Source organism: Diadema setosum, chromosome 4, assembly GCF_964275005.1.
Source record: "Diadema setosum chromosome 4, eeDiaSeto1, whole genome shotgun sequence".
In the NCBI taxonomy this organism is placed as follows: Eukaryota; Metazoa; Echinodermata; class Echinoidea; order Diadematoida; family Diadematidae; genus Diadema; species Diadema setosum.
Window position 1 is genome coordinate 8,303,115 of NC_092688.1, and position 18,025 is coordinate 8,321,139.

The following is an 18,025-nucleotide window of genomic DNA, read 5'->3' on the forward strand; positions in this document are numbered from 1 at the left end:
ACATGTTAGCAACTTTCAGATAAGCGTTAAAAAAATTTACTACAGTGTATACGGAATGCAAGGAGCCTACCCTCTAGGATAAGCTTCCTCGTGTGAACGCGCGTCGTATATCATAGTTAGGGGCCAGGGCCCCGTTGCAAGAAAGTTGCAATCAATTGCAAATAATTGCTAATTTTGAAACAACCATTCTGATTGGCTCAGGGTCTGCCCTATTAAGAAGACATGCATGCAACAATGATTTTGATTGGCCAGTGACAATCAGTTGCAAGTTGCGTTTAAACGCAAAGTTTCTAGCAACGGGGCCCAGAGCTTATGTCCTCGAAGATACTTTAGCTTCTAGTATCCTCGAGGTTAAGGATCGCCGTCTGAAAGTAACTTTTGAAACACTTAAGTACTTGTCCACGCACATATAGCAAGAGAGACAAGAGTCAAGGTAGCTCTGGACCAGTCATGTAATACATGGCAACAAGTTGGGCTCTTGTACGCCTATTTCTGTTTCCATACGTTTTAGTGTGGCTGCCTCAACTTATAGAAGAGTTGCAAATATTTCAAAGTCGCATTGAAAACTATTATTCGCACTCAGTCTGCTACAGAGGCATGATAGCGGTCATCGGCAATAAAAAAAAAAAATGAATACGGCTGTGAATAGAGTGGTGGCTGCACGATAAAGAGGCTAACGAGAAATGTAATAAGCAAATAGAAGAAAAAAACTTAATTCTGTAATTCTTTGTTGATTTTGTGATATGTGATATGAAATATACAGAAAATTTGAGAAGCTTTTATTTTTACTTTTCCTTGTTGTTCTTCCTTTTTTTTTTTCGAGTGGACCCTACTGACTCGCCAACCAGGGTCGCCAGCGGGCGATTCGAATCCTCCCTTTGTAGTTACGGGCCTAGATTGTGCATGGATCAGGGTATAGATGGGTGTGGCAAGACGATGAAAAAAAAAAGGGGGGGGGGGGACTTGGTTCTTGGAAACCCTTCCTCCCGCCTGCGTCGAGTTTGATGGGCCACTGACTCTCAAGATCATGTCCGAATCGCTCAAGCCATTCACTCGGAGTTAATTAAGACTCTCTGAGTGGGGGTTCAACCTGTCAATGTTTTTAGACTGGACCTTTGGAACCTGAACAAAAACAAACAAACAGCATCTTTCTGTCACGTGTGCATTCGGAGATTGGGAAGTTTTCACTTTTCTTTTTCTTTCTGTGGGTTTTTTTTCTGCTCAAGGACCGTGCTCATCAGTCACAGTGGGGTATCCTGAGGAACTCCTTCAGGGCTCACACCCGTAAATACAAGGGAATGCCCCAGGCCCCTTCACAAATTCGTACCAAAGATACCAAAATAAATGAAGAAAAAAATTAATTAAAAATCAATGATGTAGTTTGGCAAAAAACTGAATAGCTGTAGATATTGAGTATGAATTCCTCTACAAATTGCATTTTGGTTAGAAGATGAAAGCTTTTCTGGTGGAATTTGAGGGGACTATATTTCATTGGGTACGTGTACGGAAAATGGGTGACTTTTTGAGTGACAAGAACTCGTAGTCTGGCTTTTCGGACCCCTGAACAGAATTTGAACTGAACTATCCAACCTGAGAATTTGATGGATGAAAGGGTACATCTAACTTATCCAGGTTAGTGAAGCTGAAACACCTCATTTCTCCCAGCTATTTTACAGAATTTTTTGAAATTTGATTTTTAACACACGTCCCTATGGGGAAATATTTATGGGTGTGAGCCCTTCAACACCTCTCCCCCTTGGATTGTAGGTCCGGGTATAAAGGTGAAAGGCCAAGAGATGCAATTCAAAGCCGCTGACGCATTGCGAGTCGACTGAGTACGACTCAGGAACACTGCACACTGCAGAGAGAAAAAAAAAAATTACTTGAAAAATTCAATGAAAACTGGAACAATCATCTGATGTAAACCACGAGTGTGTAAAAATGTGTTTCCACCACTAAAAATCCGGGAACAAAGCAAATTGTGTCGAGTTGTCCGATCCGATCACCAGTTAAATTACACAACCCTGGACAGCTCGACGGGTCGAATTATCTATGATTTAGGTCGCATTGTTTAGGGTCGGAATCTTGAAGGGTCAAGTTGAGTTGTCTCGCTTCAAAACGTATGCTTACCATTACCAGTGCAGTGCGAGTGCAGTGCATGCTTGCATGCAGTGTATCTGTACGCGGTATCTGTACCCTCGATGCAGTCCAGTGTAGGCTGGTAATGACGCCAGTGATAAGAGGAACAAGCCGTGTAGACCCAGCGTGGAAAGATGACCACTTCTGGTAACAAGTGAGAAGTCAGGGGTAGGTTATTTCGTGTTATGTTATTTGTATCCCATTCATTAGAGTTGCTAGGGGAAGGCGTCTTATTGCTTGCATTTTTAATATGAGACTTGAGGAGATAAACATCCGTCGTAAAGTAAGCAGTGCATGCTGGTGAACGGCGGCAGGTTTGCTCGGAGTCTTCCCCCGAGTGGCGGCGGGCGGCCTCCCGTTGCGATGCGCGATGGTGCGCTACGCTGTGCCGTCCGTCCCGTGCGAAGGGAGATTTTTTACTTCGCTGTATAAACCAGTCTTATCTCACTATACTCTATAGTATACTAGTTAATTAAGTGTAACGTTAGTCTGTATCTGTTGATTTAGTCAGCAAAATATCCAAGAAGACACATCCACACTAACTTGTCGAGGAGCACTTTGTCTACGTTTGGACAGAGGGCGACCAAAAAATACTATTGTCAATTGCTTCAAATTTTGCTTAAACGAGGATAGAGGTCTAATGACGAACACTGCTCACTGAACTGCTGCATTAGCAAGTTGGTTCCACTCGCACTTTTTAGACTGTCAACTAGAAAGAACGAGAAAAGACTCTTGAAAATCATGAGGGAAAACATTTTAGAAGTGCATTTCTGTGCGCGATTACCAGGGCCTTCGCGCCTTTGACTATACACAGTGACTACCCTAGCACTGTGAGTGTGAGCCCGAGCAAATTGGGCCGAATGAAGTGAGCGCGTGCCCGAGGCAAGGGTGCACCTGAGGAAAGGGTTATTTAAACCCTCTAGGTAACTACATATTAAGTGCAGCAACTCTTGATCCAAAGTCGGTCCCCAACTCTCTGCATAGCTAGAGACCATGTAAACATGGAAGGTAAATCAAATGATAGTGAAATGCGAGCCGAAGGTGCAGTGTGCATGCTGTCACCCAATAGGCAATACCTTTAGACAGTCTTGAACAGCTAATGTGTAGATGTGATCATATTGGTAGATGTAAACATCTCTGTGGCTGCAAAGATTAAAGTTGCTATGTGTACATGACATACACAGGGGTCGCACTTAACTTTTTTTTTAACTAGCCAGGCGGACTACTTAGAATCAATTTTGACACTGAAGCAATATTTTGGCTAGCCAAACGGACTAGTTACTACAGAATTTTATGATTTTTAGCTAGTCCGACGTGATTTTGGGTGGCCAATGGCCAGCGGACCATCGCCAATTTCGAACCCTGCATACATGTATATCTATCTGTAAAGTTTGTTGAATATCCATGTACATGTTTCATGTTTCTTCTGTCATTTAACAGCGACTGTTCAACTTGACCAAGTGAAAGACTCCGAGGATCACCAAGATGGCATCATCGGAAGAGGGTGAAGTTGGAAATCTAGTGGTCATAGTGATCGATGTTAACCCAGTATGGTGGGGAAAACAGATTCATGCTGAACAGCAGGTGTGTATGTCCATTTGTAATGTATTTTGTAGTACTGATTCTCTTGTCGTTATACATGAATTCAACACAATTTTCTCCTTGGAGCAGTTGTTCTCTCAAGAACTTTTCTTCTGTCCAATTGAAGCTCCTGCATAGTTCTGACATTCTTTAGAAAATGCTGTCAGGACTTCAATTCTGTTTCAAAATCAAAATGGGATCTTGAATCATAATGGCTTGATAACGCCGACAAGCAATATTAAATCTTCTGATTTTGATATTTTCCAAATTGTCAGACTTCAGATAGACAATACTAGTGACAGGGCTTGTTAGAAATTGAAAGAAAAACTTCTTCTTTTTTTTTTTTGCATTTTAAAGTATTCTGAGACTTTGGAATTCTTATCGATTGTACTGAAAGTACACTGTATGAAATTTGAATTTCATACTTTCAGTCATATCTTACACTTTTTCCTTCACGAGGGTGTGTGGGATTTGTATCAGGGCAAGATGTTGACCGGTTACATATGGGAGAGAACCATGGTGAAGTAATTGTAACATATTTATGCAGATACTCCTAGCTCCTTTGACCAGAAAAAGACTTTAAATAATCAAATGTACTTGTACTTCAAAATATACTTCAATGTGCTGGTACTTCAAAACTTACTTTTCCTACTGCGCCTTGAGCACATTAGCCATGTGGAATTGGTGCATTAAAAGTATCCTGTATTATTATTATTATTATTATTATTATTATTATTATTATTATTATTATTATTATTATTATTATTATTATTATTATCATCATCATTATAATCATATGAATTTTGTACATTGCCTTGAAAATCATCATACATAGTCTGCAGGAAGCTGTGTAGTTTGCTTGAAAGTTTTTTAAATGTCTCTCCCATAGTATTAATTAATGCCTTTTCAAAACCACACTTCTCCTTTAATGTACATACAGTGTATTATCAAAAGTTGATTATTTCCTTAAAGGCATAATCTACCATTTGCAGATGAAACAAAGTCCCAGCATTTTTTGCCATTAGGGTACTAAAATAGTTCTAAAATGTGAGTTAGAGATAGAAACAAGGACTGTAAAAATGTGAATCCTTGCAATCGATATTCAGGTTTTTTTTTTTTTTTTAAATCACAAAATGTAAACAATAATTATGTATGATAAAAATGTTTCCAGACTAAACTGTCTACAGTTATGGTTTATTGAGAAAAGTACTGATATCTCCTTTATATTTTAGGCTTTATTGCAACAACAACAACAACAACAACAAAATATATGGTAGGAATAATAGGATGTTTTGTGTTACAACAGACCTACAAATATGCATCAAATGTGATATCTTGAACATTAAAAAAAAATAATAATAACTGCTCCCAAAGGTAAACCAAGCCTTTAATGTTGTTGCTCTCAAGACACTTTTTTTTTTCTTCCTTTCACTTTTGTTTTGGAAGAGGGCAGTGTAGGCTTGTCCACATTTAAGTATTTCTTGCTAAAGGTGCAACCAGCTATTAAGATTTAGTTGTATGTAGTCATAGAAAGACCAGCTTTTCCCGATGATTTGCCACTCATAGAAGCTGACTCTGAGCAAGTGTATGGATGCCGTCCTGGTCTTCATTAACTCCCACATGATGATGGACAGAAGGAACAAGGTTGCAGTCATTGCCAGTCACACCAATGAAAGGTAATTCAATATAGAGATGGTATACATACACACATACATACGTACATCATCCACACATACACATACACACACACACACACACATGCATACATGCACACACATACATCCAGACATACACTTATACTACCTGTGTATACATCAGGGCTCGACACTAAAATTTTTGTCTGGTCACCCATTCAGGCCACTAAAAGATAAATCTGGTGGCCCGACACCAATTTTGAGTGGCCCCAGGCTGGCCACCAGGCCACAACAATATTGAGCCTTTCATTCATTCATGCATGAATTATACATGCAATGATGTTCTTGCAAACAAAAAATATCTACATTTCAATCCATTTATCTTCCTATATGGGATGGTGAGCCTTTGTGTGAATTCTTAGTATATTTGTGGTTGCTTATTTAGGAGTGATGTGCTCTTCAGAGAAAGAATCTGCATTTTTTGGATAAAGACTACATTCACTGAAAAGTATACACTGAAACATAATGGACAAAAATCAGTATGGGAGTCAAAGATAAGTGCATAACTTTCTCTGTGCTGTACCACTGGCCATGACTTTGAAAACAAAGTGGGTCCTGTTGCATCAAACTGGTACATTTTAACTTTACAACTAATGGTAACTCTAATTAGTGGTCACTATTAGTGATATCTTGGCTTTGATTGGCTGTGGACTTATGTTGCTATGGTATTTACCTTTGATTGCATCATTGCCATTACTTGTAAAGTTATCATCATTTTATGCATGTGTATATGTATGTGTGTGTGTGTGTGGGGGGGGGGGCGGTGTTTTCTCTTCATCATGATATCATTTGCAGGGGCGGATCTAGGAATTCCGTAAGGGGGCGCACCCCCCCCCCATTTTTTTCTTTTTATTTCTTTTGTTTTAACCAAAAATAAAGAGGGGGCGCGCACCCGGTGCGGTGTACCCCCTTCTGGATCCGCCACTAATTTGTCACTTTTGTGGCTTGCCAACAGTCGCTTCCTGTACCCCAGGAAGAGCAAGGGCGGGGAGGAGGCTGAGGAGCAGAAGGACGGGGAGGAACCTCAGAAAGCAGATGGGAGATACGAGGTGTTCGCTGCCATCAATGACTTAGTGTCGGAAGAACTCAAGGCCCTCGTTCGCGACAGTGAGTTAGCACCATGCTAGAATAAGTCATCACTTACTAATGTCTGAAGAAAAAGATGCAGGGAGTTAATAGATGTTTGTGCATGTTTGAGAATCTAAGAAAAACATTTTAATTTCTATCATTCTGTTGAGGCTTTATGGGAATATACTTTCATTTCTTATTATTACGCATGCTGTCATCAAAACATGTTTCAGCAGCCTGTGTTCTTGACGGAATATTGCCTTACTCTTCTAGTGACTTTTCCATTACTTCAAATCAGTTTAGTAACACGAACAGAAAGAGGTGCAATGGTTTACTTAGTTATCAGTTTTAAATTCTTGGAAATAATTGATTAATACTTCCATAGAATTGTTTGAGGTTTATTGATATAGTATAAGATAAGCAAAATGACACGGCCCCGAAAGTTTTGTGGACTTGTTATATTTGTCTTCATTGACCAGTTGTCTGACAATTTTTTTTCTTAGAAACGTAGTTTGTTGTAAGATTTTCAACTTTTATGTTTATTTATGTGGAAGCCCACTTTTAGATCTTATCGCGTAAGTAGTGGTGGCCTAGTGGGGCTATTCTCTAAAAATGAAGAATAGAAAGGAGTTTTTCTTTAATTGATTTATGTATGTGTTTGATACATTTATTTGTCATATGCATATCCCTCTCTGTGTTCTTTTTTTCTGAAACAGATCCAACAGTGTCTCACACAGACACCCTGCTAGCTGGCTCTTTGGCTATGGCACTCTGTTGTATCCTTTTGCAGTGGTTGGACATGTAATATATCTTCAGCCGTGCAGTATACAAGGTCCTTGTCCAGGCATAATTTTAGCCGCACATTTAAATTTCCATTCATATGCAAACTACTGTTATAGAAAAAAAAAACAACAAAAACAAAAACGACACACCTACAGACGTATGGCTGTGTTGAATCTTACCAGTGCTATTAGATATTATTTGTTTTGCTTTGTTCACAACATTGTGACAGAGATTTGAAGTATGAGATACATACATTACAAAAACATAGACTGCCAATTTCAGGAAATATGGTATATTCATCACTCTGAGAATAGTATCCAACATTTCCTTAAATCATACGCATACCAGATATTCATCGCGTAGAAAAAGAGTGCCCAGGTAAGTCTAATACTGTATGTCATTTGCTCTTTATGCACACAAGGTTATGATTCCTTGATGTCTATTTTATCAATTTTCTCTCACTGATGAAGCAAACCTGCTTGCTCAAATGAATGACATGAATTTGAATCGTCTGCCAGAGTCACGCTTCCTCAAATGGCAGATCTGTTTTTAAACTGTAAAACAAGATATTTTTGGGGCACAAAATTTTCGCCAATTGGAGTTGACAGCCTTTTTTGCGACATGAAATTTTCGTGAATTACCACTGGCTTTCATCTCGTGTAGACAAGAAATTTTGCATGCATTTTGATTTTGAGAATCTAGACTCACAAAATTTGCAGAATTAAAATGCATGTGAACATTTCTGGTTTTACAGTACACCTATTGCTGTGGTTTATTGAAGAAACTCAACAAAAAAAAAAAAAAAAAGGGGGGGAAGGATCAAGAGATACAATGCTAATGCAATAACGTGGATTGGACAAAGAATGATGCCAGTAGACGTGCTTCCATAGCTAACAGGAAGAAAAAGATAAGATAAATTCAAAGTGCACCTGAATGTCTGGAAAGGTACTTTCTTGAATAAATTGTCAATACCACTTTCGGAATGCATGTATCTCCCAATCCAGGTGTACTTATCAATCAGTCACAAGCTTTTGATTATTTCTATTCAAATACACCCACACTTTTACAATTTGAAACTCAGACTGATGAGATTGAAAAATGACAGATGTGTGGTATTACAATTTATCTATTTCTTTTTGTCCCAATGGGACAAATTTTATTAATTTTTTTGTTGTTTTATTACAACGTATATATCAGATAATCTAATAAAACCCAAGGGAAAAAAAATACAACTGTTTAAGTTTCATCTGTATTAAGTGTGCATCAGTGGCGTATCTAGGGGGGGGGGGGGGGGCAAGGGGGGCACGTGCCCCGGGCGCCACTCCTTGGGGGCGCAAAAAAAAAAGAAAAAAAAAACGAAGAAGAAGAACAAAAAAAAGAAAAAAAAAACGAAGAAGAAGAAGAAAAAAAAAAGAAAAAAAACGAAGAAGAAGAAAAAGAAGAAGAAGAAGAAGAAGAAGAAATGAAAAAAAAAAAAGAGAAGAAGAAGAAGAAATGAAAAAAACAAAAATCGCCCGGAAGGGGGGAGGGAGAATGGTGTGTGTGTTGGGGGGGGGGGGGGGGCAGAAAACAAAATCAAACAGGATAAAAACAAAACATGATGATGACGTGGACAAAATGACAATGTTTATTGTGTTAACACAAAAATTCCATGTTCTGTGAGCTGAAATACTAAAATTTTCAGCTCGCTCGCTGCGCTCGCTCGCCAAAATTTATATAAAAAAGAAGGTAAGATCAAAACGTGATGATGACAAAATGACAGTGTCTATTGTGTTCACACATGTCATTTTATATCTAGCAGGCAAAATGTTTCACGGAGCAGCGGCTGCAATTTCTTTCGTTCTGAAGCGATCGCCAATTGGATCAAAAGAAGGCGCCAACAGGGGGGGGGGGCGCAAAAAACAACAACAAATCAAACAAGATAATAACCAAACGTAATGATGACGCGGAAATATGCAAATTTCGGCTCACTCGCTCGTACTAATTTAGAGTATTTTCCTTTTTTCAAGTCCTCAGTTTGTTGGTATAAATCGTTATCTATAAGGCCGGCACTGTAATAGTATCTTGATTAGAATTGTAAGATTTAATAACCAAAAAATGACAAGAGTTTCATGATTTGTAAGCTGAAATACAAAAATTTTCGGCTCGCTCGCTGCGCTCGCTCGCCAAATTTGTATAAAAAAGAGAAGAAGATAAGAACAAAACGTGACGATGACGCGGACAAAATGCTAATGTCTATTGTTTTCACTCATGTCATTTTATATTTAGCAGGAAAAATGTTACACGGAGCAGCGACTGCAATTTCATTCGTTCTGAAACGATCGCCGATTGGATCAAAAGAGGACGCCAACGATTTTGAACATACGGGGGAGGGGGGTGTAAAAAAAAAATAAAAAAGATAAGAAAAAAACGTAATGATGACGCAGAAACATACAAATTTCGGCTCACTTGCTCTCGTACTAATTTAGAGTATTTTTTCAAGTCCTCAGTTTGTTGGTATAAATCGTTATCTATAAGGTCGTCAGAATAATTGTGAGATTTAATAAGCAAAAAAATTACAAGAATTCCATGTTTTGTAAGCTGAAATACAAAAAATTTCGGCTCGCTCGCTGCGCTCGCTCGTCAAAATTTATATAAAAAAAGATAAGAACAACACGTGATGATGACGAGGACATATACAAATTTCAGCTCACTCGCGCGCACTAATTTAGAGTATTTTTTTAAAATCCTCAGTTTTTGGGTATAAATCGTTATCTATAAGGCCGTCACTATAGCTTGATTAGAATTGTAAGATTTGGTAAGCAAAAATTGACAAGAATTCCATATTTGTAAGCTGAAATACAAAAATTTTCGGCTCGCTCGCTGCGCTCGCCCGCCAAAATCTATCAAAATTCATTACATTTAAATCACCCTCAAAAAGATCCCTTTTAAGTGCTTGAAAAAGCATCATGTGGACTTAAAGTCCCTACCGGGATGGGGATGGGGTTGAACACTTTTTCAGAAATTAGGGGTGCAATTTTCGTGCTTGCCCCGGGCGCCGTTCCCCAGATACGCCACTGGTGTGCATACCTTGCTGTACTTATATATTTTGTTGTTGTGATGTCCCACAAATTTTGCCTCATAATTACTAGTCTTATGAAAGTTATGAATGTTCACTGAGTGTCATTGTAAATGAAAATGTCTTTGTCTCAGGTTGACAATTGTGTTATCTCTGTGCATGTGAATAGAACAATTTTTAATTGATTACACTTTTTAATTGTAATTCAAGCTCAAATCATTGTCAAGAGGTTTGCTTACATTGTTCAAGTACACCCCAAATTCTTGGATACTGACACATACTAAATTCTACGGAGATCAGCCCATCAATATAAAGAGAGATTTTCCTCATGTGCAAATGACATATGTCATTAGATGTTTTAAATTAATTTTTCAGTTGGTGAAAAGATGGAATCAAGAATACTGGTAAGCTTACTATCATCCTTGTTGTACTTTTTGTAAATACATGTAGAACACAATAGGAATAGTTTCCCTGTTCGTTTATTTTATGACTGTCAGAATACTGAATGTTTTGCCCCACCCCCCCCCCCTTTCGCTCTTTGTCTGTAAAGTTACATGGTTATGCTAAGTAAGCTTCAATATTTTTTGTTGCAGTTATTGTGACATGTCAAAAACTTTCTGTACAATGGTATCATTATGTATCATATCATTATGCCTTACACTTTGGTGTGAGATCTCTTTTCTGGCTGGTTTTACTTCTGAAGGTGTACCGGTATGTTGGTGTGAAATGGGGGCCTACATCCAGTCAGAGTTCTTTACACAGAACCAACCAGGTTATGCTCAATGTTTGAAAATTGATTTGCTCCCTTATTTGCCTGATTGCATGCTTTAACTAGATAAATTATTGTGGTCAATGTGGACTATTTTGTATCATGTAGCACAAAATTTCACTAATCATTTATATGTGACCATGAAAACTGCATTGGTTTCACACCATGGAATTCTCTTGTATAATTTGCTTTATCTAGTTTAAACTGTACCCTTCATGTTTCCCACAAACAAATGTAAGTTATTTGTTAATGAAGTTCTTAATGTTGGACATTAGTACAACATGTAATCTGTCTCATTTATCTCTATAGGTAATCAAGGCAGCTGATGACAGTGCATCCCAGTACATGAACTTCATGAATGTTATATTCACAGCTCAGAAACAAGTAAGAAAAAGGAAAGAATGAGAGGACTTTGCAGGGGTACCAATGGTAAAATGTTTGTACTTTGGAATGGTTTGACCACAGTGCCTACTTATCCTTCCCCTGCCCCCCCTCCCCCCCACACCCCCTGTATTTATGCTGTTGGTGGTCTCAAAGAAAGGTCAGGTCAGTGCAGTCAACATCCAACATCAAACTACGAGTATGTCAAACAATAAGTGGAGTACAACATGTTGTGGTCTCAAGTTAATACAATTAATAGCTGATTTTCTATGCCCATGGATCGTAAGGCAACTTGGAAGACATCTTGGGCCTTTTGAGAGAAAGATTATTAAATGTAATTTCTTACTATTAGACTTGAAGATGTGTGAAAATCTTATAGTGCCTATTTCTGCACCAGTCAAATCTGTTAGATGCTAGTTGAACGAGTATGGAGGCTTGTCATTGAGGACTCTACCATTTGGTAAAATGTCAATGAAATTCATTTTAGGTGATACCACTGCATATCAAGTGTAGCTATGACCCAGGGACTGTATACTCCCCTGTAACCCATTGATTCTGTGCTCCCACTTTAGAGTGTCCTAATAGATGCCTGTATCCTGGACAAAGACTCCAGTCTCCTTCAGCAAGCCTGTGACATCACAGGTGGAAAGTATCTCAAGATACCTACTGTATCTGGACTTCTTCAATATCTTCTGGTAAGTAGTCTGATTATCATTCCCCGTTGTCTGTTCTTGTTCTTACTGGAGTGATTTATTCAGCATTTTTTATAGCATAGTTAAGAGCAATAGACACCTGCTGTTTATTTCCATTTCTCCCGATTCAACTTGTAGTTTATTAACCAAGAAATGCTTCCTGTAATGTAGACAGTGCAGCACCTTCAGTTTTTCCAAATATGTATCATGTATCATATGTATCATGGATGCAGGGATGATGACGAGGTCCTCGACTTGTACCATTTACTGATATCTACCTTATAGAGATATTAATGTTGTTCATAGAAAAATTGTTTCTCTGGTGGTAGATATTGAGATATTTGCAAGGAGAGTCACAGATACAATCCTGTAAAACTCACCCTCCTTTAATATTATGCACACTGTACATTACAAACAGAAATAGAAAAGCCATTGCAAAATATATACTTTCGGATGTCATTTCAGTGGGTCTACTTGCCATCGCCCAGCCTGAGAGAGAGTCTGAACCTTCCCCCAGCTGTTCACGTCGACTACCGGGCGGCCTGCTTCTGCCACCGCACTCTCATCGACGTCGGCTATGTCTGTTCTGTGTGCCTGTCGAGTGAGTCATCAGTAAATGCTGCCCTCTTTCAATGAGTTCCCCTGCATATGTTTGTATTGCAGATATAATGGGAACTTTAAATAGCTGTGCATAGAAATGTATCTCACTTTTGCGCTGCAGTGGATTCTCAGAACCACTCTAAATCTTTACTGAGGTTTCTTTGAGGCTTTCCAGTCAGAGAAACTAGTGCTGAAAACGATCTGCATTCTGCCGTTTATGACCTTGTCACCTCAAAGCGCAATGACATTACATCACATCAGTATCTGAGTTTGATATCATATGTACTCAAGACCATGCTTTTCAGTGATACCTATACTACATGTACGTCCATTTGTACTTCCCTGAAAATTATAAGAGAAACAGTAAAGGACCTAGCCACTAAATAGTTCATTTTATACACTCTCTCCACAGTTTTTGTCTGATATATATATATATATATATATATATATATATATATATATACCCTTTTTTTAAAATTCAAATTATTGAATGTATTGAGAAGAAAACTGTTTTCCCCTCTTTGTGATTCTCACTTTTCTTAAATATTTTGTTCATAACTAATCTTTTTGTGATGTTTCAATTTTTGTCTTTACCAGTATTCTGCACCTACAGTCCCATATGCTCAACATGCCAGTAAGTATACATTTACAACATTGAGTATTGATATGGTCTATGACAGAAAAAACAAACTCTACCCTTCCACTTTGGTATTGAAGCTAGTGCAGTGTAGTGTTGCTAGATAAATATGTGATGTGCATAGGTGCACTGTGTGGTGTATTCACTGTAAGATAACATAATACACTCTCAGAAAATTTGCATTTCACTTTTACTGTAAGTGTCTTGAGACTGTGAAGATATCTGTGTTATGATATAAATTGACTAGAATTGAAGACTTAGTTGTATGTTTCACACTATGACCAGCTGCTTTCTTGACCAGCAATAATCCAATATAACTTTCTATCATCTATATGATTAAGTTATTTACAAAGGTGTACTGCAGTTTTCATCTTTTCTTTGTTTTTGTTTTTTCCTGAAGCAGACATTCAGATGCTTTGTAAGCCTTGTATTGTTAAATGAATGTTTTACTCTGCATATGAAACTTATCTTTCTTTTGCTGCAGTACTGCATTCAAGATCAAAGGTGCACCTACCAAGCTACTAAAGAAGAAGAAGCGATCTTCTGCCATGGCCTCCATCACATGAGGAGTAGAAACCATGGCAACAGCCTATGATGGAACTCTGGGAAGTCGAGCACACTCTCAGACCAGCTGTAGAACTGTATTGACTTGAGGCAGAGGTATCCCTTTCCATGACACAGAGGAAGGAGTGAAGCGCGCACAAGAAAGAAACACCAGCATTTTGCCAACATTAGAGATTATGAGGAGCGTTCTGTGATTGGCAAACTTGTATGTGGTGGAATTAGCATCAACCTACGAGGTTTATCTGTGGATTACCTGGTCGGGATTGAGAATTGTGAATGGATGCACACCAACACTGAATGAGGTATGCACATGATTCATGGAAGCTGTTAGCTTCAGCTCAAGCAGAGGAAGCCCTCGCCTGCACAGTGCATCGTGGGATAGTTAGTAACGCCATGGTTTGGTGTGGCTACAAACAAATACGGCTAGTTTGACAGGGACGGTAGCATGACTTTCACTTTATAGCACCATGAAGATACCGTAGAGGTATCTTCGATGATGTGACTTAAGATAGTAAAACAGTTGTTCAAGAGGTTGAAACTGATGGTGGACTGGTCCATGGACTGAGACATACCAACTTATAGTGTGTAAATACTGTTGCTGCCATCTACATGATCGGCCTTGAAAACATTTTTATGTTGGGCAGACAGGAGCCAATACCTTCTTGGAATTTTTTTTGATGAACTTTTACGAAAAGCTCTATGTGAGACTTGAAGTTTAATTTTGAGGGAGATTTTTCCAAAGTCAAGCAGTTTACTCCCGGACAAACGTATGGAAAGTGTGTGTCAATGACATCATGCTCAAGTTTAATTTTGCCTAAGTCGAAGCTTCTCTCAGGTCCCAACGGATTTAACGTGTGCAGAGTTGAATATAATTGATACTACTGAATACATGGATACAATAAAGTATAAGTCATGTAGCCCATAGAGGTGTTGTTGATTCTATTTGCAGGGTCTGCAGCCCCTCCCACCCAACCTTTTCATGTCTTTAAATAAAAATCAGAAAAAGAAATCACAACACTGAAGACTTTATGAAGAGGGATACCCTTGACCCTCCTACCCCTGACCCACAGCCCCCCCCCCCCCACAAAAAAAAAATAAAAAGACGTTATGCAACCCAATTTGTACATAATATATAGAGTTGACAGGTACTGTAGTTAATCCCAGCTACCAATACTTGTACATGTACTTCCCACTTTCCAGGCAGTGCCTCCAAAAAATGTGACATGGTGCAACCCACCGTGATGCTGTAGAACAGAGTGAAGATGGCAGTCAAAAGTCTGTTGTGTGTTATCTAATCTGCAAAGAGGAGTTAAAGTGATACCACAGACAACTTTGTCTTTTGACAGGACCAGCAGTTTTCTTTTGTTATATTTTGATATAATTAAACGAATGAAGTATATGAAGGTACTTATACAGTTTTTGGGGACCTGAATTTGTACTTTATTGTAACCCGACTTCTTTTTAAACATGTTTGCTATCATACGTAGGTGTGCACTGTATTCAATGCTTCAGTACATTTCAAAGCCGGTATGTACATGTATTTCAGAGAGTTTCGGATGCATGTTGTGGATTGTCTAATTACAACTGTACAGCATATTTTAAAAAATGATTGGGGGGGGGGGGGTTACTCTGTCAAGACTTCACATTCATAAAGAGAAATGTTATCACATACATACAGTGAATACTTATGCAGCAGGTAAGACTTGTTGGGTACTGAGCAACTTTTGTGAAAGTCTGTACTGAGAGGTAAATATGTAGTTTAATATTTATAAAATTAGTGATGGATGGCACTGGATTGGAAATGATATTGTAGACGTGAAATACATTACGAGCTGAAATTTTCGCGTACAGATATTTTCGTGAATTGCTACTTGGAGGACATTTTCGTGTGTTGTTAATTTCGAGGTTGCAAGGGTCTAACTGAACTTAGTTCTTCGCACGTTGTTATTTTCGCGTGTTATTTTTGCGGTTCAAAGGCGATTCGCGAAATTCGCGAAAATAAAACCACCGCGAAAATTTCAGCTCGTACAGTATACATGTCTATTACATACTTTCTTAAGCTATTCTATTTTGTGAAGCATTTTAATGGGACTTTCTTTTTTAGCAGAACAAACTCATTATTGCAAGAATTGTTCTTTCAAATACACTGTAGACAGAGCATAAACCACACTGGTCTCAATGCGTTTGTTCAGATGTGAATCCATATAAGTGTGTCAGACACTGATGGTTCTTCAGCTATATTCTTTCAGATATGGTTACACTGGCTAGCACAAGACATGAGTGGCCTTACAACTACACAGACAGACAGATACACACATGGACAGACACATACAAGACACTTATATTTACACTGCACTACAACTGAAAATGAAGTTGTAAGAAGTCAGGCAATGTGATTCATACATAAACACTTTCACGCGTACACACACACACACACACACATAAACAAGTGCAGTATATGTTGATGTTATGAAGTCTCACAAAGTCTGTGGAATATGAATCAAATTTTAAGTTCATCACTTCAGGCTCAATAGACATGAATAGGGTCAAACAGGACAGCACAAGTCATTCAAAATGCTGTATGGAACTTGTTGAAATTGTTTCATGAAAAAAGTACATGTACCCTATGTCTCAAATAAAAAGAAATTTGTCATTTACAGCCGTTGTAGTGTACTTTAACAAAATATATCCTCTTGCTTACAATGGGAAATGCTGGCACGGTTTTAAATCCAGTTGGTGATTACACTTGGCATCGGCTTGTGGCTTTTTGAATGCAGATTTGCTTTGTTAACTCTCTTCTGTATTGTTATGGGGGTTGACTGGACGTCTGGGTTTAACACAGTACAGCTGTATTAGTCTTGGTCTACAGGTCAAAAGGAAAAAATAAATGAAAACAAAAATGTATGGGATTTTTAATGAGAATCTGTACAGATGAAACACTTAGCTGCAGATGGGATTTTCTTGAAGTCAAAATGTGCCGAGAGTAAAGTACATTGCAGTCACACAAACACGACCTAATTATATATACATGTACTAATTGACAATAACTCACTCTCAACAAGAAATTTGTTTAATACGTTTAGGAAAAGGTAGTACAGTGTACATAATTCTCAATTGCAAATAATGAGATATCAAGCAAAAATAATTTTTATGACACACGTTACATAATATCTATTCTATAGTTGGGACCCCTGTAATCAAAGACATTGCAGTTGATGGGACACAGTTTGTGTATTCCGGGGTTGACCATAATGAGACTCTGGTACTGATTGCATTTTTATCAGTAAGCTAAGAGATTATTCAGATGTGACTATGACAGTAAGTACTGATGATACAAAAATACTGACTTAATAATTCAACTCTAGATGATACTATCAACATGCATTTCCACTGCATGTTCCATTGACTTCAATGGAATAAAATCAAACATACAGATAATACAGATGTACATCTGTACATAGTAGCATTGTCATCAAATTTAGGCATAAAGTAATGGATTGCAGCACTTTCAAGTTTCACAAACAATAATGGCATTAGTAATGACATAAATATGCAAATTTGATGAAGTGATGATGACATCACCTCAAAAGTCAATAATTCTAAAGACAACTGTAACTTAACCCGGAAAAATAATCATCATCATTAAGTAATTGTTGCACAATTTATTTGAAGTCAAGGATACAATTGTTTTTGTTTTTCTTATTGATTTATGTAAAAAAGGGCAATTTGTGTGTAGTTCAGTTCATCTAATCTGCATACCTTATGGCCAATCGCATTCTCACATCAAAACATTTCAAAGCCTTGTTATTTATGTCCAATGTTAATGAAATGGCTACCAATCTGGTTGTTCTACTTATTCAAAGTTGAAGATGGAGTGGAATTATACACTTACCATTAAAAAGAAAAGGCTTTAAAAAGAATCTAGAGAATTTCATGTTCTACAGCTGAAAGCTCTGTAGTGTGAATAACCCATCCCTAAACACACTGTACACTGAATACCTGGGACATTTTCAAATGAAATTGTTGACATAATATATATATATATATATATATATCTAT

General features: G+C 38.0%; 1 protein-coding gene across 1 annotated transcript; it reads left to right on the forward strand.

Moving 5' to 3' along the window:
- Positions 1-2,220: 2,220 nt before the first annotated feature.
- LOC140227542 (general transcription factor IIH subunit 3-like) lies at positions 2,221-16,728 on the forward strand. The gene is made up of 12 exons (XM_072307947.1): positions 2,221-2,307; positions 3,580-3,723; positions 5,287-5,396; positions 6,370-6,521; positions 7,199-7,258; positions 7,614-7,643; positions 10,699-10,727; positions 11,402-11,476; positions 12,046-12,168; positions 12,631-12,766; positions 13,363-13,399; positions 13,887-16,728. The coding sequence occupies exons 2-12, from the start codon at positions 3,625-3,627 to the stop codon at positions 13,966-13,968; spliced, it is 933 nt and encodes a 310-aa protein (XP_072164048.1). The 5' UTR covers positions 2,221-2,307; positions 3,580-3,624; the 3' UTR covers positions 13,969-16,728.
- The last annotated feature ends 1,297 nt before the right edge of the window (positions 16,729-18,025 follow it).

Bases quoted from the DNA above. Each gene is read 5' to 3' on its own strand.
- LOC140227542 (XM_072307947.1), top strand. From the start codon at position 3,625: ATGGCATCATCGGAAGAGGGTGAAGTTGGAAATCTAGTGGTCATAGTG. The intron at 11,477-12,045 runs GTAAGAAAAAGG...CTCCCACTTTAG, and splicing joins TATTCACAGCTCAGAAACAA to AGTGTCCTAATAGATGCCTG. The intron at 13,400-13,886 runs GTAAGTATACAT...CTTTTGCTGCAG, and splicing joins CCCATATGCTCAACATGCCA to TACTGCATTCAAGATCAAAG.